General features: G+C 40.0%; 1 protein-coding gene across 1 annotated transcript; it reads right to left on the bottom strand.

Annotated features, from left to right (window-relative positions):
- Positions 1–6,176: 6,176 nt before the first annotated feature.
- Positions 6,177–25,573, bottom strand: LOC128115840 (zinc finger protein 260-like). Its single transcript, XM_052746934.1, has 4 exons — positions 25,446–25,573; positions 9,894–10,020; positions 9,627–9,687; positions 6,177–9,075 (listed from the first exon to the last, which is right to left on the bottom strand). Exons 1-4 carry the CDS (start codon positions 25,446–25,448, stop codon positions 6,879–6,881), a joined length of 2,388 nt encoding a protein of 795 aa, XP_052602894.1. The 5' UTR covers positions 25,449–25,573; the 3' UTR covers positions 6,177–6,878.
- Between the last annotated feature and the right edge of the window lie 467 nt (positions 25,574–26,040).

Here is a 26,040-nt window from a genome sequence, read left to right as displayed (position 1 = left end):
GCTTCTTCCTCCTGAGAACATTCTCTCTAGCATGCACAGACCATTACTGTGTATGCGGAGTTATCCATCTGCCTCATGGTGGAAAGGGTACCTGGTCCATCCATCACTTGGACAATTGACTCTTTTGCATGGGACATCTTTTCTTCAGATGTTTCACTTGTCTAGTGGTCTCTGGTTTTCCTAGTTGGATGCTTTTCTTCTCCTGGAAAGATAAAAGCAAAGCCATGCCCCAAATCTAACTCTGGGGGATTCCCTTTTCAGCAGCTTATATCGTTCCTAGGGCAAAATGGTTTCAGGCAAAAAAAAAAAAAAAGTATTATCTTTCAACTGAAAATATTTTTGAAATTAATATACCTTAGTATGTGTGGATAAATATACCTGGCTATATTCCCATCTCTCTTTTTATATGAATTCAAAGTTTAAGTGTATTTATTTTTAGATCACAAAAGATGTTCAGTTGTCAGATATTCTGTTGGGCCACTAGCTCACAAAAACTGACATAGAGACTCCTTAGGCTTCTAACTAACTCTTATAGCTTACCTTAACCCATATTTATTCATCTGTGTGTTGCTACCACACCACTTCTGGCTTTTACCTCTCCTCCTGCATGTCTTGCTCTCTCTTTGACAGGCTGGTGATCCCACCTTTCTTTTTCCTAGAGACCTCTCTGTCCCAGACATCCTGGCTAACTTCTTCCTTTCTATCTAAGGACCATTAAGCGCTTTATTAAACCAGTCATGGTGACACATCTTCACAGTAAAGGAATATTCTGCAACAACATTCACTTTGAATTTCAGCCTGCATTTTGCAAGCAGCTTCTACATTTAAATCACTTTAATTCTTATGTGCCTGCCTTTGCCTCCCAAGTGTTGGGATTAAAGTTGTAAATCACCACCTCACTATGGATTTCTTATAATAGTTATTCTCATAGGGCTGTACTGGCTTAATTTGGTCCTACATTTTCCTTATATTTTAATGTTAAGGGTAAATGTTCAAATTTTTTCAAATGTGTAATCTATCATTTTTGATTATTTATTCTGAATTTGTTACCTGGCAAATTTTAATTTTCTAGTCTTAATTAAACATTATGCCAATTTGTCCACTATTTCATTACTTTCAGATGTTTTATCTGTCTTACCTACATGGGATACATAAAATTTCATGTCTTTGCTAAGTTTTGCTGGGTGTTGCCATTTCCATTCTGCCTCCTATGACCTGATCGCTTTGCCATTTATCTGCCAGTTAGTGGTTTTCCGTTTTTATTACCATATACTGCACATGCACCATGAATTGGAGAAGATAAATGTCCCTTTTATCTTCCTCAGCTGTTAGTCTTATATCCAATTGTGGTTCACTAATTTTGTGGTGCATTCCTCAGACTTGGCCATTCCATCCCAAGACTAGAGGCTGCCATTTTTCCACTAGTTTGGGATCCCTCAATGATTGATGAACCATCAGTAAACCATGACTTAGCCAAGTGATGTGACCATTCTGTTGGTCCCTGCAGTTCAATAGTTGCTTCTCTTGGAGGAGGGGTGAGCACTTTAGGCAATGGAAATATTTCTTCACTGCGGGAAGACACAGACCCCTTGGTGCTCCATATCCCAGTCACTAAGGAATTCTGATATATACCATTTCCAATGCAATGCCTTTCCATCCATGCTAAGGACTCTGCCTTTGAAGAGATCCAATCCATCATTGTAAGGGGTGCCCAGATGACCATAGGAAAGTTGGCCTTCACTATCAGGTTCTCCATGCCTCATAAAATGTCCAGATTTGTTTCTCAAAGAAAGGATATTTACTCTACTTATATGGAAAGTATTTGCAATAGAATCCAAAAGGTAAATATAGGCTTTATGAGGAGTCCCTAGATGCCAATTCACCAATAAATATGATATCTATCATTAGGACATCATCTGGTTCAATAATGGTCAGAGTTGCATGCACAGAGAAGAGCTTAATGGCTGGTGCAAAAGCTGCTGTTCCTCCTGTCCCCACTGGAAATTAGCTGCTTTTCTAGTAATTCTACAGAGGGTTTATTACAATATTCTGTAAATATGGTATCTGGTTTCTCTAGTGTACAAACATACCAATTAGGAGCGGTATCTGTGTTTTGTCCCTGGGTAATGGGATTAAAGGTGTGAACCACCACCACATATAGAATTTAGAAAGTTATGGAAGTCTGTCTCAGCAGGGATGAAAAGTATGGGCTACAACCACTCTGTTCCAAGTCACTCCAATTCTTACAGATTTAGAAAACAAGTTTGAACTGTAGTAACCACTTGAGTTAACTTTTAAAAATTTAAATCTCTTAACTGTGATTTTAACAGCAAACAATAAAAATATCCTTTTTATTTAAGAAGAAAACTCAAAAGCTGGTGTCCAAAATGTTGTAGGCCACGTGACAGTCTACAGTCTAACACTGGAAAGTGGAATTAAGACTTGTGGTATAAGAAAACCAACGTTTCATTCCGTGCCAGCAAGGCAAGTGTGCCTTTGGTAAATTATTAGAAAATTTTTACTATCTTTTTTTCTTGCCAGATCAATTGAAAGACATTTGTTTGTGTTTATAGGTTTGGATTGAATGGCCAAGCTGTCTGATGAACGATCACCTCTCCTTATTAAGCAGGTCCCTCCTGTTCAAATGTAATCTTTTATCAATCTCATTGGTATCCACTGCTTTTCTTCTCCTGTGAAAACAGAGGCAAAAATCTCTTCCCCAATGGAACACATATCCTGGTTTCCATTCTGAGGTTAACACATTTAAAATATACAAACTGATTTAATTCAGGAGTTTTTTGTACTATACAATGTCTCTCTGCAGTTATTATTCATTCTCATTAGCATTTAAAATTTAAATTAATAAAGCATTGTGTAATCTAACTCTGGGGGTCTTGATGCTGACAGGGAATGACTGTATTGAATTTGATATTGGGGCCTCAGGCAGGGCCACTCAGGGCATTTCCCAGTGACAAAGTGTTACCTTGTCTGTCCCTTGATAATCTGCATTCATCAGTTCAATCCTAGCCTTGGCCACACCTTCTGCATACTCCAGAAGGCTGAGACCTTATTTTTGAACTATCTCCAGAAAAAAACATGGGCTTTTCTATGCAGGGGCTATACCCCTGAGCCACATTCCTGGGATTATTTAAATATTGCATTGTACTCGTGTTTATTGCCATAACTTAATTTTGGGTCCAGAAGCTCAACCTATATTGAGCCCATCTGCCCCATTCCTCCAATCATCCCTTGTTCTACACTAGTTATGTTTCCCTTTCACAGTGAGCTTACACTCCCTGGTGGATACTTGTTATGTAGGCGGCATATCAGAAGTTGTAACATGTGAGGTGCTGCAGAGTAATGGGAATCACAGGAAGAGTGTAGGGAGTCATGGTGTGATGGGGTTGGCTGAGCACCATTGGTAACATCCCAGGCTGGTTTCTCAGTGTATGGTGAGTCCAGGTCAGCATCCTACAGGCTAGGGAAGGTAGTCCCTGAGGCTTCAGCTTGCAGAGGTGAATGATGGAGACTGAATGGCTGCGCTGTCCTCAACAGCCGAGGGCTTACATCAGCTGCATCTATAGCAAGACACAACCACACACCTCTGCACCTAAACCAAACTACACCTTCTGTGGTCATAGATGGCTGAAGCAGGGACATGTCCCTGAGCCACCATGCCGACACTGGATCCAGCAAGCTATCCCTCTCTGTACAGTACCTGCTCTATGTCCCATCACTTGACCATGTTCCACAGAGCCAATAGTAACTAGATTCTCTGCAGCAAGACTGTCATTTGGCTTCTCAGTGCCTCCTCCTCCAAGAGCTAGCCAAAATAGCCTGCTGCACCTTTTGAAGGTTACACCTTTGACATAAAGACTTCTTTGGCAAGTTCTGTAATCTGGAGGGGGCAGGGAATTCATGACCAGCCATCCTGAGCCAGGGAGAAACCAGGAGGACCTCTTCACTTGGTACAGGTCTTAGATTCAGGACAGGAGCTGACCCGACTCAGAATTTGTATGTGTATATCACAGGTGCTGAAAATGTTCCTCAGAAATTAAAATGTTTGGAAAGAAAAAAAATTCAAAGATAGAATTATTTTGTGACCCTTGAAAGGATTTCAGATCATATTTTGATGTTCATCAAATCTTGACATCCAGGTTGGACTCTTGAGGAGGGAAATATTCAGCTTCTAGGGATTCAAACTTGATCTCAGGTAAAATAAACTGCAAAGGGGGACAAGTGTATAGGGCCAGAATGACAAACAGGAAAATTAAAGCAGTGTGTGGATTATATAATGATGAATTTATGGGGATGTGATTTGTTGCAGCAATGAAAAACACAGATTATGTTTTAAAGACTCAAGGCCCTATCTACTCACAGCACAGAGAAACAAGACACTGTCTGGCCTATAGGTCAGCAAATATTTTGTCTATTTGGCCATTCACAGAAAGCCACCATGCCTGCCCTGTCCTTAGGTCTCTGTTGGTACATCTTGGAGAACACTAGAGTCTGGAGTTGCCTTGCCATGCTCGATAACCCATAAAGTCAACTTGGATTATATCAATTTATGGGATGCCCAACTCTGACCTATGAGCTCCATACATGCACATTCACACAGAGTACACACACAAAATGATACAACTAGGGGCCAGTGAGATGATTCTGGTGGTAAAGACACATGCTACCAAGCCTGTTTTTTTTTTTTTGTTTTTGTTTTTGTTTTTTTAACCTGAGTTCCATCCCTGGGACCCACATGGTTGAAGGAGAAAATGGATTCAGGTAAGTTGTCCTCTCACCTCCACACATGCATGCCGTCACCCCTACATTAACAAATACATGGAATCTTAAAAAGTTTATAAGGGTACACATGGGAATCCTGGCTTATGATCCATTTACTGCCTGGTGACTTTCTGAGTGGCTTCACCTCCCTGTGCCTGTTATTTAGAGAGATGTAAATGCACTACACTTGTTACCATGGATACAATAACCAGATGGAGCATCAACATCCAGAATTCTTCTGGCCAAGATGGTCTTTCTTGTCTGTGCCTCAGATTCCCATGTGAGAAGTGGAAGGTCTTTGCAAAATCTTGCCTTCTAAGAGGTTCTTTGGTTTTGTGTAATCTCAGCTTAGTGTGCCTCCACAGTGAACAGGGAAGCCTCTTTTTTGTCATTCTCCATGTCCTATTCCAGGGACTCCTGGGCACAGCTCTGACCCTGGTGTGCTCACTTGCCCTCTATATGAGGCCACTGAAACTGCAGTTGAGCCATGAACAGAGGGGCCTTGGTACTATATATCTCTTCATAAACAATGCCTCATACTGAATTTGTTACCCTAGCCCATGTAAGACTCTCAGGACATTTAGACTCCAAAGCAGATTAGATCCTGGGCCTTGTTCCATCCTTCCATGCTGAACTGATGGCATTCTACCTCAACGAAGGTTCTGGACTCCAACCTGACCCCAGGAACATTATGATCTTCTTATGCACCTCTGGCTATTAGGTGTATGTCCCCAGACACATAGTTAAGACTCTCTGTGCTCCGGCTTCCTCAATCACTAGTCAAGCCCAGTTCCCCAGGTACTAAGGCCAAGGGGCAAGATTCAAGGGCTACAGTGTGAGTTCTAGACCAGTCTAGGCAACTGAGACAGACTCTGTCGCAAAACACACACAATTTTTCTTTTAACAAGAGTTTTTGTCTGCACTTTTTGTTTACTTTTGGGACAGGGTCTCAGTGTGGACCTGTGTATGAACAACCTGGATACATCAATGTTTTCATATCAGATGGCTCTCTTTGGATAGAATGTTGTCTCAACATATACAAGCTCTGCATAAACAGGGCATGGTAGTGAAACTTGTCATCCCAGGAATTGGAGGTGGAAGCAGAAAGGTCATGAGTTCAAGATCAGCCTGAATTTCATGAGCCTGTTTAAAAAAAAAAAAACACACAAAAAAAGATTAATAAAAAAAAATCATGGCTCAGTGGTCCTCATGGCATGGTTCAGCAGGTAAAGGTGCTTAAAGCCAAGACAGATGATTGGATCTTCAGGACCCAAATGGTAAAAAGGGAGGAAGGGTCCTACAGGCTGTCATCTGATTTCAAGCTCTGCTATGCATGTGTACTCACAAACACAAGGATAATAAATTAAATCTTTAAAAAAAAATACAAAGGGACGAGAGATGGTTTAGCAGTTTAGTACCTGGCATGGACTGCACCATGACTACTGCTGATCGACAAAGTTCTAGCTTTTCGACATTGTAGATCTTAATTCTCCAGCATCTTTTTATTTACAGTGTTAATAATTCTCACTACATGTTTTGAAGTTTCCTTATGCTTTTTCCTGTGGGAAATAATTTGTGGGTTCAGTGGAGGATGAGGATGTATACAATGGCAGTCTCTTTAAACAAAATTCTTGGAAAAAATCTTCAACACCGTGGAATTACATAGTGTGATAATTATGCCTAATCCCACACAAGAATCCCCATTGTGTCTCCTGATTACACCAAGAATAAAGAACTTAAAAATGTACTAACTGGATACACCTGGTCCCAAGGATAAAGGAAACAATGGGCTCACATTCAAAAAGGCATTTTGATACTTGCTGAATTTATCGCTTTTTGTCTCAGGAAAATTGCTGTGATGAGGTTGATGGCTGCTTTCATCAAAGAATCTTTAAGTACGTTTTCAATTTTGCTTGAGTTTAAACTAATGTTCAGTTATAGAGTATAAAGGGTATAGTCCTTTTTCAATAAAGCAACAGCTATCCTCATTCACCCTCAGATCACAGCAGTCTCCTTCCTTTGCTGATAACTCAATCACTCTGGGATCTGAATACCTATAAAGCTGAACTCCAGCAAGTACCTCTTGTAGAAAACACAGTTCAGTTTCCAGCACCCACATGGCCACTCACATCTGAAACTACCACACTGATTACATCCTTATGGTACTGTCCAGAATTAATTCTTTCATGATTATGATGATGATTCTTCATTGCAAAGGCTTTGCCACACTGCCTACATTCATAGGGTTTCTGTCCAGCATGAATTCTTTCATGACTATGAAGACTACCCTTCTGTGTAAAGGCTTTGCCACATTGATTACATTCATAGGGTTTCTCTCCACTATGAACTCTTTCATGAATATGAAGACTACTCTTTTGTGTAAAGGTTTTACCACATTGAATACATTCATAAGGTTTCTCTCCAGTATGAATTCTTTCATGACTGAGAAGATACTTCTTCTGTGCAAAGGCTTTACCACATTCATTACATTCATAAGGTTTCTCACCATTGTGACTTCTTTCATGACTTTCAAGATGACTCTTCCGTGTAAAGGCTTTACCACATTGTTTACATTCATAGGGTTTCTCTCCAGCATGAATTCTTTCATGACTGAGAAGATTCTTCCTCAGTGCAAAGGCTTTACCACATTGATTACATTCATAGGGTTTCTCTCCACTATGACTTCTTTTATGACTGTGAAGAGTACTTTTCCCTGTAAAAGCTTTACCACATTCATTACATTTATAGGGTTTCTCTCCATTATGACTTCTTTCATGATTGAGAAGATTCCTCTTCTGTGCAAAGGCTTTACCACATTCATTGCATTCATAGGGTTTCTCTCCATTGTGACTTCTTTCATGAGTGAGAAGATGACTCTTCTGTGCAAAGGCTTTACCACATTCATTACATTCATAGGGTTTCTCTCCAGTATGAATTCTTTCATGACTGAGAAGATGACACTTCCTTGCAAAGGCTTTACCACATTCATTACATTCATAGGGTTTCTCTCCAGTATGAATTCTTTCATGACCAAGAAGATGACTCTTCTCTGCAAAAGCTTTACCACATTCATTACATTCATAGGGTCTCTCTCCTGTATGAATTCTTTCATGAATGAATAGCTTATATTTCTCTGCAAAGGCTTTACCACATTCATTACATTTATAGGGTTTCTCTCCAGTATGAATTCTTTCATGACTGAGAAGATTATTCTTCCGTGCAAAGGCTTTATCACATTGATTACATTCATAGGGTTTCTCTCCACTATGACTTCTTTCATGACTATGGAGACTACTCTTCTGAGCAAAGGCTCTACCACACTGATTACATCCATAGGGTTTCTCTCCAGTGTGACATCTTAGATGTGTGAGAAGATGACTGTTACGTGTAAAGGTTTTGCCACACTGATTACAATCATAGGATTTCTCTCCACTGTGACTTCTTTCATGACTGTGAAGACTTCTCTTCTGTGCAAAGGCTTTACCACATTCATTACATTCATAGGGTTTCTCTAAAGTATGACTTCTTAGATGAATGAGAAGATAACTGTTATATGCAAAGGCTTTGCCACATTGCTTACATTCATAGGGTTTCTCTACAGTATTATTTCTATTATGTATCTGAAGATAAGTGGGACATGCAAATGCTTTATCACATTGATGATATTCATACCTTTTCTGTCTAGTTTGTATTCTATGTACTTGATGAAGATTGTGACATGCAAAGACTTTATAACTCTGATTAGACTCATAGGGTTTTCCTTCTAAATGAGTTCTTTGGTGTCCTTTTATTGAGGAATCATATGTAAAGGCTTTATGATGTTGATTACATTCATAAAGAGCCTCTTCATTATTGGGTGTTTGATGTGTTTGATGATGCTTGTAATGGCTAAAGCTTTTAGTAGATGACTCACATTTATTATATTTTCTTCCCACATGAACTTTTCCACATCTTTGAAGAGAACTTGAAGAACTGAGAGTTTGACCACACTGATTGCATTTATAACATTTTCTTATACTGTGAGGCACACTACACGTGCACAGTGAACCAACTGAAAGAGATGAATTTCCATATTCCTGGTACTCATAAGGTTTTTCTCCAACGTGAGTTTGCTGATGAATTCCCACTGAAGTTGGAAAACCAATTAATTGTAAACTTGTATCACAGTCATCATGTCTTCTCATAGTGGGGACTACCATATATCTTCCAGTTGCTCTGAGAGAGACAGAACTACAATGCTTCTTTCCATGTCCCTTATGGTCACATGACTTGTATTCAGAGTGACAGATGACACACCTGGTAAAGGAAGATAACAAATAAAGGGTTTTCACATTGCATTCCCATAGTTGAACGTGTGTCATACAGATGTGGAATAGGGCTTCATGTTTCTACACCAAGACAACCTCCTGGTCTCTCATAAAATGCTCCTCTTACTAAACTATGCTAAATAAATCACTCATTTCACATATATGGAGAACACGAGCTTTAGTATGGAAGCTTTGCTTATAAAAGGTCTTGGACATTCTCTAATCCCCTCATCAATGTGTATACCTTATATGATAAATGGAAAGCATGACAGTAAGTGGATGGACGGTCCTACAACATGCCTCACACATGGCTATGATTGAAACTATGATATCTATCATGGCATTGTTTCCTTGTCTTGTCCTTAATGGAATGCTTTGCAAACAGTGATCAGCTACCTCACATTGGAGAACATGGTGTTCTGTAAATTTAATAATCATCACAAAGCTATGCTTTTTACACAGTTGCATTTCATTAAAAGTTCAGAGTACATTAACATTTCTTTAAACATACAAATATATCAGCTTGCACATGAAAATTACCTTCCATTTCTTCTAGAGCTCTGACAATGTTCTTCAATATTACAGTCTTCCCATTTGTACCCTAAAATACAGTAGCAGAAAATATACATGGTATATTACTGGAAATTAGGCACACTTGAAATCACTATCTTTCATGAAGCTTAGTACAATGCCTAATTTATTCACCAGATTCTTCCCCTTTCATACTCAAAGTCAGAGAAGAGCACCAATCTCCAAGAAAAGCTTGTCCCCTTAAGTTAACAAGTGACAGAAAGCTCATATTCTTACCTATACAAGTGAGGTTCCAGTAGGTTTCCAGCATCACATCTTTGTAGAGACTCTTCTGGGAAGGATCCAGCAAAGCCCACTCTTCATGAGTGAAGTTCACATGCACATCCTCATAGGTCACTGCATCCTAAAATGTCCCATATATGTTCATAATTGAAATCATGAAAGTGACTGAATTCCAAATATACACTTCATTGAGAATATATTTATACAATTCTGTGTTCAAAACATTCTATGACATAGGTCAGTAAATATCAAATGCAGTCACCAACTCATTTTAAGAGGAAACAGAAAAAGAGGATGACACCTTCTATTCCTGTGCAGAAGGTACATAGTGAGACCCTGTCTCTAACAAAAGAATGGAAAGCATTCAGGGCTCACTCAAAATTCCTTCATAGAGTTAAACATTCACTCCAATTCTGCATCTGTCTATCATAAACTGGAGTGACCCCTATTGAACTGTAAGGCTAATAATTCCCAGGAAGGAAAGCATTTTTAAGAAGTTACTGACTGACAGATCAATGATTTCTCAAGAACATTAGTAAAGTAAATGCTGATCCTAAAACAGTAAGACAAACACCAATAACAAAAGGGAGGGAGTATGTGAAGATGGGTCAACAGACAAGATCATCTGTTGTGTCTGGTGGTAGTGCATGCTTTTAATCACAGCACTTAGGAGACAGAGGCAGGTAGGTGGATCTCTGTGAGTTCACGGCCAGCCTGGTCTACAGAGCGAGTTCCAGGACAGCTAGGACTATTACTCAGAGAAACCCTGTCTCTAAAAATCAAATAAAAAAATCACTTGTTGCTTTTGAAGAGGTTCTAGATCAGTTCCCAACATTGACTGGAGGTTAGCAACTATTACCAATTCCAGGTCAAGAGAATCCAATGCTCTCTTCTGGCTTCAGTAAGGGACAGGAAGAAAAGTGGTACACACACACACACACACACACACACACACACACACACACACACACAGAGTCAAATTTTTCAGACATTTAAAAACAATATAAACAAAAAATGTAAAAACACAAAGGTAGTGACAATATTACACACCTGCAATTAAGTGATTCAGGAGATCACTATTAATATAATGAATGTATGCATTCTTGTTTTTACTATACCTTACATTATTTGGAGTCTCTACTGGTGGTGATGGCATGCCTACATGAGAAGGAAAGGGGCTGTTCACTTTCAACAAAACAAAGAAATGTAGTGAGACTATATTCCTCCAGAAAACTTCTTCCTCCTAAGGGTTTTGTAAGTCACCAATGAAGGCTCACATCAAAGACAAATGCTCCAACTCAGCACACTACCTGGAAGATTTTTCATTCAACCCTCAACATTTTGACCCAGGTCATGACAGGCTCACAGTCAAATCATGATGCAAAATGTATTTAGTCTGATTTCAAAGATTCCCATTTTATGTAATGGTCCCAATACTGTTTGAATGTTCACAGTTTCTTCTAACATGCAAGGAGGTCTCTTGACTATGACCTCATGTAATAAATAACAAATCATGAGTCATATCAACCCAAACACAATGGCACAGAATATACATTTCCCTTTCAAGGAATTAAGGAAAGATTGGACCAAGGCAAGTCTGAAACCATGCAGGGCAAACACCAAACATCTAATGATAATGTTTTAGTCCATGATCATCATGGGAAGAAGCATGGCAGCCAGTAGTCAGAGGTAAGACTGGAGAAGCTGAGAGTTCTACATCTTGACCAGCAGGCAGCAGAAGGAGACTGAGGTACACTTGTCCTAGCTTGAGCATTTGAGAATGCAAAGCCCACAGCCACAGGACTCACTTCCTTCAAAAGGCCACATATATTCCAACAAGACCATAACTCCTAATAGTGCCCTTCCCATAGGCCAAGTCTTCAAACACATGAGTCTATGGGGCCATTCCTATTCAAACCTCATCAGGGCTACCTTTGACCACTTACTGCCTAGTGCTTCAGAGGGAATCTGACACCTCCAATCCCAAAGGAAAATATTACAAAGTCACCTGTCCTGTCACTTCTGGAGGTAAGCCTTTTTGAGGTGCCTTCTGTTTAGACACATAGCAGAGGTCAGACATGGATTCTGATCCAGTGTCTGAGAACTATATCATACACAACTGGATATCTCTGTTCAGGTGTATGAATACGTGATGCCCACCTTGGTTGATTTTATTGTATGTATGCCTCTCTGTATATGTGTCTCTACATGTCTTTCTATGTGTTTCTATAAGTATTGTTTCCCTGTATTGACCAGTAGCTTTGTCTGATGTGAAACACTCCTCTACCCATGTGCTCCCCCATGTTGTGGACCCAAATGCTTTTGGCTCAACCCTATTTCCCAGAGGTGAAAAAATATCCTCCACCTGTTCAACTTTAGGAGCAGAAGCACTTGCTTGAATTGTGCTTGATTCCTGCTCACATTCAGTGTTGGTCCCTGAGGGGCATTTACCCACCAGCCCCACAGTTCCCCAGAGTTTTCTTGAGTGCAAGAAGCAGGAAATATTAGATAGAAGGATTTAGATTGTGGAGACAAAAAGATAGAAAATAAAGGATTGCCTCGAGAGGGCCTGGAACCTATTCCAATGAGCTCTGACTGTCTCTGCCCTAGGGTATTTATAGAAATGCCAAGGGGTGAAGCAAAAGACTTCCCCCCCAGCCCAGCCAAGTGCAGACCATCTCAGACACCTGCACTCAGGCCCGTGGTCCTAATCATCCTCTCTATGCAGACCTGTTGGGTAAAGCCACGAAGAATCTGAAAATGGGCTCCCACAGGTCCCCCATTCTTAATATATAAAAATTAACTCATTATTAATAGCTTACAGCAATCTCCATAGCCATTAAACTTCCCAGTATGGGAGTAGAAGATGATAAAGATGACATTTCTCTTTTGGATTAGGTCCAAGGTGACTGACTATAGCAGTCTTTAGCTGCATCAAGCCCTTTCTAAACCAAAAAACTTAATGTAATTGCAAACTTAAAGAATCCCTTAGCTTCATCATTACCATTAACAGGTTAACATAAATATTGCTATACATAGTCACAATTCTCTCAATCTTACAACTCAAAGCAAACTCTTAACAGAACCATTTGAATTAACATAAATGGTGCTATATATAGTTAATAATTTTCTCCATCTTAGAATTTTAAGTCTTAATAGAACCATTTGAATTTTCTTGCTAACAAAACATAGGAAAAACTTCTGATGTTTTCACATCAAACTTAAATCTTTCCTTAACTTCACAAAACCAGGGTGCATTACTATCAGCAGGTTAACATAATTTCTGGAAACACACATTCAACCTTAATTCATTCATAATTCCTCCTTTTCTTTATAAACTTTTTTAAACAAAACCTCAAACCTAGTTAGAAAAACCGAAATTTAAATTCCTACAAACCCATATTGAAAAGCAATATTCTCAATCTAACCATTAATACTTGGAAAACTTTTAACAAAACATCCAAAAGCAGTTTCTTAATAAAACTCTTTACACTTTAAAGGAATCTCTTGGTGTTCTTAACTAACAAAACATAACATTAATCCACTCAAATAACAAGAAAATATTTTTAAATTAAATAGACTAAGGAATATTAACTCTCCCTTTTCTTTATTTTTTTTAAGCAAAATCTCAAGCCTAGTTAGAAAACCCAAACTTTTCCGTTTAAACAGTTCCATTTGTAACACAAAACCAGTTACATAAGTGATTCCATTTTTTCATAAACAGTTCCATAAAACAGTTCTGTTTTAACACAAAACAAGTCATGAATCACCAGCATATACGCATACACAAAACTGCATCTTGGGTCTAGTTCTACCTACAATAAATTTCTTCATTTAAACAGTTTCATTTTTAACACAAATAATTCCAGAAAACAGTTTCTAGGTCATTACTATAGGTAAATTCAAAATTGTCCCATTGCAATGAAATCACTATTGTTCATTTCTTAAGTCCCAAAATTCAAATAATTCTGGTACTAGCCTTCCAAATATGAATAAATCCATAACCAAAACCTTTTTGTAGTTTTATCTCTTTAAGTTCAAGAAGTTCAAAGAAATTAAATTCTGGTATCAGATTTTCACTTCCAAACATGAAAAGATGTTTGACAACCAAAACTTTTTGCAGTTAACCATTTTAGTTCAAACAAGTGTCTCTGCAATTTTCATTCTCAAATCAGAGACCTTTTTAGTTACAGTAATATTTTAAACTGTACCGTTTTTTATGTTAGCTCAGGTTTTTCTGTGTTGTGTTCATTTTTCCATGGATCTCAGCTGCGGATGCCTCATGTTGGTTCGGGTGTCCACCATTCGTAGCTTCTTAGCGGCTTCTGGAGCTTTTGAAAATAACTCAGACTGCCTGCTTTGCAGCCTAACTATGACAGTATCTTCTGTGTTTCAGGTTTTTCACCATATACATTAAGAATATACTCATGCTTAACATTTACACTTTTTTTTACAAACTCACATATAACATATCTTACAAAGCATTTAGACTCACATTCAACATTTACACTTTTTACAAACTCACAGATAACATATTAACATCTACTTTTTTATACTCCTTAAGGAAACTATAGAACTACTTTAGCAAATCTATTTCTTATTTACTTCTTATTTCTTATTTAAACTTACATCTACAACTAGCATCTTTACTTCTTACAAGCTTATTACTACATGTCTTAAGACTACCTTAGATACTTCTTGCAAGCTTATATTCTTATAGAAACTCTATAGATGTATTTTACAAACTTATATAGGGCTACCATTAGCAAATACCTAAAGATTTTTTTAACACTTAGAGGATATTTAACATTTTTTAACAAGACAGAATAATTTTCTACTTCTTTTTTTGTTTGTTTTTGTTTTTTTAAGATTTATTTATTATGTGTACAGTATTCTGCCTGCATATGTCCCTGCAGGCCAGAATAGGGCACCAGATCTTATTACAAGTGGTTGTGAGCCACCATGTGGTTGCTGGGAATTGAACTCAGGACCTCTGGAAGAGCAGTCGGTGCTCTTAAACACTGAGCCATCTCTCCAGCCCCAATTTTCTACTTCTTACTCTTAATTATTATCACTATCTCTATTAGAAAGATTCTCTTAACTAGACAGGAAGTATGCAAAGTATTTCCAAAGTTCAGAGCTCACAATCAGCTTTGATAGTTCTGAGAGTTCTTTTGAAACGAGAATCTATTTCTTTAATGGCTTTCTTAACTCTGAGATTTAGTGAGTGTTGTTAAACAATTCAGATGTTTTATAACAACTCTATTAAGAGCTATCTCAGTTTACAGCAAACCCAAAAAGAAAGAAAAGAGAAGAGAAGAAAAACCTTGTAAGGAATATTCTGTTCCAACAGACAATTTTCCAACAGGAGAAGACAGTTATCTAAATTGGAGTGGGGTTCCAGACCTGCCGCTTTCAGCAGGTCTGAAAACATTGCTGAAACTTAGTTACAATTGTATAAAACTCCTCAGCAGTCTGGAAGCCTCTTTATTCTACTATCCCCAGACTGCAAGATGGAACCTTAATAGCATGAAAATTGATTTAGCTGCTTTTTACACTCAAACTCTGATACAATTCCCCCCTTATTAATTTTTTAAAGCTGTATTTGCCATGACTTCTTTAACCATGCTGATGTTTCTGATAGATTTTTATTAACCCAATATTTTCACCAAAACTGTTACTATTCAAAGGAGTCAAGAACATAGATGTTCTTTCATGAAACACATCCTTCATTAGCTTACTCTGAGGAAAAGCATTTTCAGGATTTAGTATTTTCACTTCATTAGCTTTAACCCCTGATGTTAGGAGCTGTGATATTTAGCATGGATTTCTTATAAGGAACTTTCAGGTGTGAAGCAACTCTTTTTTTAAGACAGATTTTCTGAAGTTTGTTTCCCATCTATAAAGCAGTCATTTCTTTTTAAATGTCTGTTTTCTTATCCACTGATTAGATTTGCAAAGGAATCATTCATTGCAGGTTGTTTGTTTAAGAGGCAAAGAACTTTTTCTATTTTCCCATAAGTTTCTTCATATCTAAGACAATGTTCAGTCTATAAACTGCTTTCTCTTGCTTTCTTGAGGATTTTAAAGTGGCTTGTTTGCTCTTATAGGTAGTTTTTTGACATCCAACTACCGCAAAAACTTTGTACAGCTATTAGGGAAAATAAGTATTTTATCAATGGAGCCCCAAACTGCAAAGCTCCTAGTTCTGTATCCTTTCAATTTTTCATTGGAACTGACATTCACAAACTCTTAGATGATTTTCCTTTTCATTTTCAAAGCTGTACTTTAAAGTTTACTATGGATGTCTTTTTGAGCTGAAAAGTGTTTTTCAGGCACTGTTGTCATCTTTAGTGGAAAAACTACCTTTCCCAGAATGCATTTCTCTTATATCAGTCCTTTGTTGTAAGTTACCTTATGGACTTCATTTCCCATAGTTCTTTTCGGGTCTGAGAGTCAACTTCTGGTTCTCTTTTACTGGGCTTTCAAAGTTCTTGCCAGGAGGTTTGAACCAAGTGTTTTATGTTTTCAATTATAGGACATTAGGAAATTTCTGTTCTGAGCTGGCTTCAACAGGTGTCTCTGCTCTATCGGACACCAGCCCGGAATCAGAACTGCACCTGCCTGTTAGCGCACATTGAGCCTGGCATTTCTTACAGCAACTTTCCTTTGGGCTTTTGTTTGCCTTAGCCAGTCAGTGAAAAACAAAAGCATTTACAACAGAGCTTTCCCACAGCTCCTTCAGAGAAATTTTTCTCCCCCTGATAGATCTTTCTCTCATTTACTCTCCCAAGCATTTCCCTCAGGGGACTTTGACCCACTGTCTTTTACTAGCTTGAAGAAACAGAGCTTAGAAGAGGTTTTTAGGAACTCCATCACTGCCTCCTGCATTGCAGGGAGGATTTTTAAAGCTTGAAAAAAAGAACTTAGGTTTTGCTGTCTTAAGAGGTTTGTTTTCTCTTAGAGCTAATCACAGGTGATTCCCCTACTAACATCTTCAGGTGATTCTAATTTTTGTCCTTCTGAGAGAGAAAGTTAAAGCCTTTACTTTTTGAGTTTAAGAGAGCTTTTAGTTTGAGAGAGAAAGATTAAGGCTTTTCAGAGATATTTTCCCCCAAAATTTTTCAAGAAAAGCTTTTTAGTTTAAGAGAAAGATTTTTTTTTTTCCCAAGAGAGAAAGATCAACTTTTCCCAAAACTTCTGAACTTTAAACTTTTTTGCTTCTTACACCATTTTTGCCTCAGGGAGAAAACACTTTCTCCTGCCACTTGGACTTAGCATTTCAGCTGTCCCCAGGCCAAAAGCTTCCATAGGAAACTTTTTTCTGCCCAATAAGCTCAAAGAAGAGCTTTCTTACTACCTGTAAAGCTCAAAGAAAGATCCCCCCCCAGTTTGCATTCATAGCCCCCAAAGTTAGAAAACTGAAGAGTTTTCCTGTCTAGTTGCTTTTAGTTATTTTAAATTTTTTCTACACAATCTTACACTTCTAAGTTTTTCCTACACTATATTACTACACTATACCTTATACTTATTTTTCACAGATAGAAATTGATAAAGAGATAGAAGATAGAAAATTTGATAGAAGAGATTTTTGCGCTGCAGCATCGGACATCCTTCCAGTCCATTTTTTCCTTTTCTCTTGAGGATAAAACCCCTGCCCTTATTAATATTCATATTCCATTACAACACCAGACATGTCCCCCTTTTTTTCCCCACTGGCAGGACCTGACAACACACTTTCGCCAAAAACTCTGCAATAAAACTATTATTTTCCTTTGTCTTTGGTTCCTATTACTTTGTCTTTAGTCCCTGTTCATTTGTCTTTAGCCCATCCCCCTTTTTTTTTTATTCCCTGTTCGTGGCGCCATTTGCGGGGTGTTTACCCACCAACCCCACAGTTCCCCAGAGTTTTCTTGAGTGTGAGCAGCAGGAAATATTAGATAGAAGGATTTAGATTGTGGAGATAAAAAGATAGAAAATAAAGGATTGCCTCAAGAGGGCCTGGAACCTATTCCAATGAGCCCTGACTGTCTCTGTCCTAGGATATTTATAGAAATGCCAAGGGGTGAAGCAAAAGACTTCCCCCGAGCCCAGCCAAGTGCAGACCATCTCAGACACCTGCACTCAGACCCATGGTCCTAATCATCCTCCCTATGAGGACCTGCTGGGTAAAGCCACGAGGAACCTGAAAATGGGCTCCCACAGGTCTCTAAAACCACTTTGGCCCTAAAACCAGAGCCAAATCTGCCCCGACCAACTGAACACAAAATCAACCAATCCCTGAGCAGGAAAACCAACCAATCGTTGAACAGAAAAACAACCTGAGCACAAAATCTAGGCAATCTGAGCTTGTCCAAGCTCAAGGGGATCAAAATCTGACCAATTGCCTCCCTGAAAATCTTCTCCCTGGAAAACTCTGCCCCTAAGAAGCCTATAAGCCCCTCTACCTGCTCAGTTATCAGCTGTCCTTCTCCACCCTGACAGAGGCAGCCACTCTCCTGGATTCCTCCTTCCCAAATACATCTCTTTCTTGAAAGAGTTCTGGGTGAAGATCTTTCACTGGCAAGGAGCAGAGTCTCTGTTAGGAAGTTCCCTTAGGGGGCACAGCAGAAGAAGAAACAGATACCTCTGCTGGGAAACTCCCAGTGGAGTGGACCAGAAGTAACAACTTTTAGCTGGAACCAGAGCAGATTGATAAATTTCTGTAGGGTTTTCCCCTCATCAGAGTGAATCAAAAGAGGTAGTAGCTAAGAATAAATGGATACCTCTGCTGGGAAGCTCCCTTAGGGGAGCAGATAGAAAAAGAAATGGATACCTCTGATGGAAAACTCCCTTGGGAGCAGAACTCAGCAGGCTCTCTCTGAGAGGAGCAGGATTGCTACATGCTGAAAGGAGACCATAACCCACTGGACCCCAGCTTCAGGTATAGCTTGACTTCCCTGAGAAGTCAGGATATCTTTCTCCTCACAGCTGTAAGTATCCAGGATGCTTTCCCTTCACAGCTGCAGGTATAGCCTGACTTTCTGGAAAGTCAGAAAATCTTTCCCTCCAGAGCTGCAACCCTTGCAGGCAGGCCTCTAGTCCAGGCCCGAACCCCAAGGCCATCTAGGCAAAATGCACACAAGCCAAGGAGAAATAATTTCCTTAGGTGAGCATTCCCTCTACTTTTGCCTGCTCTAAGCAGTTCCAGGGAAATGGAAAAGATCCCCTAGACTGAGTTGTAAGAAAAAGAGAAAGTTTCACTACTTTCTCTTTCATAATTTGTGTCTCTTTTCAACAATGATCTGTAAAACCCACCCTTCTCTTTGCAAAAAGTGAAAACGCTGCCCCTGGGCTGGGCAAGGGAACTGCTGCCAGGAAACGCAGCCAGGAAGGAACAGACATTCCCTTCTGTCCACCACTGACCAAGGGCACTTTAAGGAATTTCACTAAGTACTTTTTAGAAAGATTAAAGACAGCAGCTAAAAAGATTTCATTTGTCATCCAGTCAGCCATGGTATTAGAAAAATGTTATAAAAGTTTAAAATATTTTAATGGTAAAAGAAGTTTCCAGTTGCTGAAGGTAGTTAAAAAGGTGTTTGCTAACAACAAAAAACTGATTGGGACAAGAACTTCTGCACAAACTCAAATCCATCTTCATCTTCTCTGATAATGAGACACAGACTTACAGATACACAGAAAAATTTTGGTATTTTACCCTCTATCAGAAGAATATATGGAAGTTATTCCTCCAATGAAAAATAAATAATACCAAACGACCCTTGGGAAAGGGGGGGGGGATGAAGTTCATATTGCCTGGCTTAATGAGACAGGCATCCTGGTGCCCTGCCAGTCACCCTGGAATATGCCTCTCCTGCCTGTGAAGAAACCCGGGACCTCTAATTCTCATGAGTCTGGTTCTCCCAGAGAAACAGGTGTGCACTGTCTTGGATCTGAAAGTGCATTCTTCAGTCTCCCACTGACAGTGGTGAGTCAACCACCTTTGCTTTTAAATGGACAGACCCAATAGGGGGTTACAGTGGGCAACTAACCTGGACCAGGTTGCCCCAGGAGTCAAAGACATTAAATGTAGAGTTCCTGCCCTTCCTTCACAGGTTTCCTGAGAAAACAGATTATAAAAGGACCACTGATGGTCCCCTGGAAGTTTACAGACCTTTGGCCACAAACTGTGGGCTAAGAAAGTCCACCTGTGTAGAAGCCTACCTATCTTAACTACTAGCTGAAGGGAGGCAAAAGAAGCCTGTCGCAGAGTAGGATTGCTGCTATCCTTCAGATCCCAACACAAAAGACTAAGAGACAGGTTCAAGAGTTCCTGGGTGCAGCTGGATATTGATATCACTGGATACCAGTGTTTCTGGAAATGGCAAGCCCTCTATACACTAGCACAAAGGGGACCCTGAGCCCCTAATATGGACTGAGACTGAACAAAAACCATTTAAGGCTTTAAAAACAGCTATGATTTCTGCTCCAGCCATAGAATTTCCAGATGTCTCAAAAAAATTTCAACTGTTTGTCCACAAAACACAAGACAAAATGGGTTTCGACCCAAGCTTTGGAGCCATGGAAATGTCCTGTGATGTACCTCTCTACATGGTGGGACCCTGTAGCTACAGGTTGTCCCATCTGTCTAATGGGAATCCAGGCTAATGCTAGTTTAATGAAAGAAAACAAACAAGTTATCTTTGGGTCAAGATCTTATATTCGTGGTATGCCATGACATGGTTGAGGCTACCCTTATGCCATGACATGGTTGAGGCTACCCTTTTCTGTGTTGACACAGGTGCTCATCCATGACTGTCAAGAGATGAAAGATGAAACCAGGTACATGGGAGCTGTAGCAGTTCCATTAATTGAAAACATTAGGACCCACATCGGGTACCTCAGCCCAGACAGCAGAACTGATTGATCTGACCTAGGGTCTCAAGTGGGAAAAAAGGAAAGTCCTCCACCATACACATGACAGTCACTATGTTTATACTGTCAGGCATGTCTACAGTATGATCTGTAGAGAAAGAGGGCTTTTCATCACATGGAAAAAGGGACTTTAAAAAATCTTGGCCATCCTAGAAGCTATTTGGCTTCCCCTACAAATTGCTGTCCTCAACTACTGGGCTTCTGACCTGGCTGCCTAACAAACCAGTTGGAGGTACTTAATATTCTGGAATGGGGCATTGGGGGAGGGTATGATATTCTGATGATATACCGTGACCCTTTACTGCCTGACACTCCATGGTAAAATGAAATGGACAGTTCAAGTTCAAAACCACAGGATGATGGAGGACACCAGAGGGAAAGATCATTCTCCCCAAAACAACTGACTGGACTGTTGGTAACTAACTTCAAAGGCTACTTATGTGGGTTCACAAAACTTTCAGAGTTGAATCAGACCAAGGTATATTATACCTAGATGGGACAGCCTAGCAAGGGATGTCTCAGCCAGATGCCAGGTTTGTACTCAAGTCAATCTAAAACAGAGAGCCCTTACAAAGGAAAGCATCCAAATAACAGAGCAAGAATGCTGGGAAAATGACTTCACCAAGATCCACCCTGCCCAGGGAAGATAACAGTACTTGCTAGTTTTTATAGATACCCCTTCCTGGTCAGTAAAAGTGTTTCCCACCCAGACTATAACAACTCCAGCAGTAGCTTAAAAACCTCCTCCAGGAACTGGTCCCATGATTTGGGCCCTCCTAGCAATGGGGACCAACAATGCCCTGGCTTTCATTGCCAAAAATCTCTCAATAGACAAAACTTTACACACACATTGAAAACTTCATTGTGCATACAAACCTCAGCGTTCTGGACAAGTAAAAAAGAATAAACAGGACATAAAAAAAAAAAACTTTAACAAAATGCTCAAAAAAGTCTACCAAAGAATGGACAGACCTCTTTCCTTTGCTTTGATTGCAGCTGGACAAAACATAAGGAGAGATTTACTCCATTATGTGATTGTGTTTGAAAAACCTCCCCCACTGATTCCCATGCTCAACGATCAACAGTTTGCAGAATAGTCTAATCACTACTTTTTCAAGTCACTCCAGACACTCCAGTTCTTCATAATGGCTACTCATTTGACTATCTTAGAAATCCAGCTGACCTCCAAGTCCAATACCTGTTTCCTTTTCTACCAGTCCAATGATACTGTCTGGGTCAAAAAAGTAGCCAAGGGACACGGGAACCACCCTAGAATGAACCCTAAATGGTGACTCTCTCTACTCTTAAAGCAGTGAAGGTAGCTAGCAGTACACTCTGGATCCACAATACCCAGATCAAGAAAGCAGAAGCCACATTTGCTGCGAAATGGGACTGTCTCTGGACTATGGACCCATTAAAATTAGGTTTCATTGATCCCCAAGCCCTTCCACTCGCTCTCCCTCTACCTCCTCCTGAGCCTTACATTTGGTATGAATACAGGGTCATGCTGCAACCCCCACTGCCCTTAGGCCTGGACCTGGGAACTAAGCAGGACAGATACAGGGAAGGTATTACCTAATGTAAGTACAGAGCAGCAACCCATATTCATCTTGACATCTGCTCACTGATGCCCACTTTAAATGTCTGATTGTATTAGAGACAGGAAAGGTATGGAGATTTATCTTTTGATATAGAAATACAGAGTTTACAATTCTCTGTATACCCTGTGGCTGGGCCCCCTGGTTGCCGGGAACAAGGGAGTTTACATTACAAAAACTGGGTTTGTGAAACTGAGGTTTCCTAGAAAACTTCATTAAAAAGATTCTGGTCTATGGGAAATAGGAAATACTTGCAGAATCAGACCCTATGCTACAGGAAGGAACACTGAGGATGAACTTAATTATTCCCAGCCAGAAATAGGCCAGGATTGCTGGTTATGTTTAAACACCTGCCCCCTGTCATACTATACTAACCAGACTGTCAGCCTATTGACTGACAAAACTTGCTGTGACTAGGGGTCAGCCCAAATTAATGTTCTGCTTTATGGGTTAATTCATCAGAATAATAATATTTCTGAATCCCTGAGACTATGTGGTGGACATGTAACAATGGTTTGACTAAATGTGTCTCTTCTGATGCTTTCCAAACTAGGCAGACAGGTTGATCAGGACCTGATGGTAATAAAATGTTCCATTTCTGAATTAAAACAATTAGATTCCCTTATAAAAATGTCCTACAAAACTGAAAAGGCTCAGACTTACTTCTCATGAGATAAAAGAAACTATGTATGGCTTTGGGAAAAAACTTGTTGGTCATATGCTAATTTATCAGGAGTAATTTTTAAAAAATTATTGTCATGGTTGGGGAAATAATTGATTCCAGTTTCTGTTCTCCTTGTCCCACTACCTAACTACTCTGCTATCAGCACTGACTGGGCCATTAATTCTCATTCTGATTGGATTAATGGTGGGGCCCTGCATCTTAACTAAAACAGCATGAGCCCATGATGTGACTCATTCACTAAGTCCAGGGGGAATGTAACAGGCTCAAGTCTTTAGTAGGACCCCAGACCTTAGCACAGCTGACTCCAAGATGGAAGTGCCATTCAGGATGGTAAAACTCAGCATGTAGAAAGTACCACCAGCTAAAAGGAAAATAATATCTAATCCATCAAGTGCATATTAAAAGGAAGTCTCTAAAGGTACTAACCTTGCTTTTTAGACTGTAGTTCTGCATCTGGCAAACTGTTTTTTTTTTTTTTTTATCTGAAGTATGTCAACCCAGAACACACTTAAAAGCTCATTGTGAGCCGGGCAGTGGTGGCGCGTGCCTTTAATCCCAGCACTCAGGAGGCAGAGCCAGGCGGATCTCTGAGTTCGAGGCCAGCCTGAGATACAGAGCGAGATCCAGGAAAGGCACAAAGCTACACAGAGAAACCCTGTCTCAAAAAAAAAAAAACCCCAAAAAAAAATCTTGGTTGAGGATTTAGCTCAGTGGTAGAGAGCTTGCCTAGCAAGCACAAGGCCCTGGGTTCAAGCCTCAGCTCCAAAAAAAAAAAAAAAAAAAGCTCATTGTGAAATAGGCTCAGGGCTACACTGGGATCCAGAACATCCAGTGTACTTGTAGGCAGATAATAAAGACTTTCTATTGGCTTAAACCCATGTCTAAGCAGTCTTCTCTGGTGAATACCCCACAACAAGCACCTCACAGAACTTTCTCCATAATTGACCACACACTCAGACACAAAATCTCAACAGATACAAGAAAATTGAAATAACTCCCTGCATCCTATCAGACCACCACAGATTAAAGCAGGACATCAACAACAGCAGAAGCATCATAAAGCTTACAAACTCTGAACATCTCTCTAATGATGAAGAATGGATCAAGAAATAAAAGACTCTCTCGTTATAACCATTCCAAAGACTGAAAGCTTTCTCAAGGAATCAGTCCATGGAGCTGGAGAGATGGCTCAACAGTTAAGAGCACTGGCAGCTCTTCCAGAGATCCTGAGTGCCATTCCCAGCAACCACATGGTGATTCACAATCATCTGTAGTGAGATCTGATGCCCCGGTCTAGAATAAAGGCATACATGCAGATAGAGCACTCATGTGCATAAAATAAATAAAAATCTATAAAGAAATAACTGTTTCTTGAAACCAAGAATCCCCCAAAGTAAGATCAGTCCATTACTCTTTCATTTAGCCTTATTTGATTTCTCAGGACATACAGAGAATCCAAACCATATAATACAACAAATTACTACACAACCTGTCTTACAGACTCTTCTCTTGCTGTGAGGACGCACTATGACCAAGGCAATTCTTATAATGGAAGGCTTTTAATTCGTGGATTGATTATAGTGACAGAGGGTTAGTCCGTTATCATCTTGAAAGGAAGAATCAGAGTGGGCAGGCATGGGGCTGAGTGTTACATCCTGATATATACGCAGGCAGAAAGAAACACTTGCCTTGCACTGGGCTTTTGAAACCTCAAAGCCAACCCACATTGACACACCTACTCCCACAAGGGCATACCTCCTTATTTTACACAATTACTCCCCCTAATTGGGGACCAAACCTTAGAGCCTGAGCTGTGAGCAAATATAAACCATGACAGGAATACAATCTAAGAAGAAAGAGCTTTAAAGGAAAGGTGTGAATGATATTAAGGCAAACAGAGAAAGGAAAGAGGGTAAGACAGAGAAAAATTATTTCCTTCAAATAAGGGGAGCCAACTCCTCTGGCTGTATTACAGGCCTCCTTAATATATAACCTTCCATAACCCTTCTAAGAATGTTCAGTGCCAAATGCAGAACCTCTGGAAGATACTAAAGTGACCAGGGCTCTGCGAGGTAGCAAATGTGCCTTCCCTGACGACAGTAAAAACAGCGCATGTGCATGCGCTGCAAGGTGACAAGGATGTTTCCCACAAGGGCTGAGAAGCCCTCGTACTCTGCCGCAGGTGCTTGGTGCAGAGCAAAGTCATTTAGAGGTCCCGCTTCTGCCTGGGAGGTGCAGGGACCTCAGGGAACCAAAGCAACAGCATCCAGCATTCAGCAACCAGTTCCCACAACCCCGCACCGGCTCCCGTGACTCCTCCCTACATGGGGACGGTGGCCCCTCACTCACCATGGCGGATATGGAGCTCACCCGCTCTCCTCACAGTTCCTGCAGCCGGTCACAGGGTAGGACACAGAACAGTACCCACTCACTCAGTCGCAGAGCCGCTTAGCGGGGAGCATTGCAGACCGGAAGTGCCCTCCCCATCTGACTGGCAGTCCTGATTGGCTACTGAGACCTCAGTCATATAAGCAGCTCCCTTAGGGACAGAGTGCTGTCCCTAAGTGAGGAAGCACAATGATTGGCAGGCGGCTTCCACCCCAGGTACAGAACTGCCCCAGACCTGAAGAGATTGGCTTTGCAGCAGAACTTGGGGCTGGACTGCAAAGTCTTCCCTGAACTATTCCTGCACTCAGTAGGAATCTTTTCTGGGGCACTAATGAGGTTTTGCTATGAAACTGAGAAAGGACAAAGGAAACCTAACAGGTCTGGGCTAGCAATACCTTAGACGCGCTATGGAAAATGTGCTATGATTTTCATTTTGATAAAGAGAAATTATGCTTTAAAAAATGCAGCCGAAGTATGCAGTTCTTTAAACTATTATCCTGTAAGAAAGGTCTATCAATGTAAATACAGGATCAGAGTGAGCTTTTTACTTATCACT

This window comes from Peromyscus californicus, unplaced genomic scaffold (genome assembly GCF_007827085.1).
Source record: "Peromyscus californicus insignis strain IS unplaced genomic scaffold, ASM782708v3 Scaffold_1__1_contigs__length_55948999, whole genome shotgun sequence".
Classification (NCBI taxonomy): Eukaryota; Metazoa; Chordata; class Mammalia; order Rodentia; family Cricetidae; genus Peromyscus; species Peromyscus californicus.
This window is presented reverse-complemented; position numbering and strand designations above follow the sequence as displayed.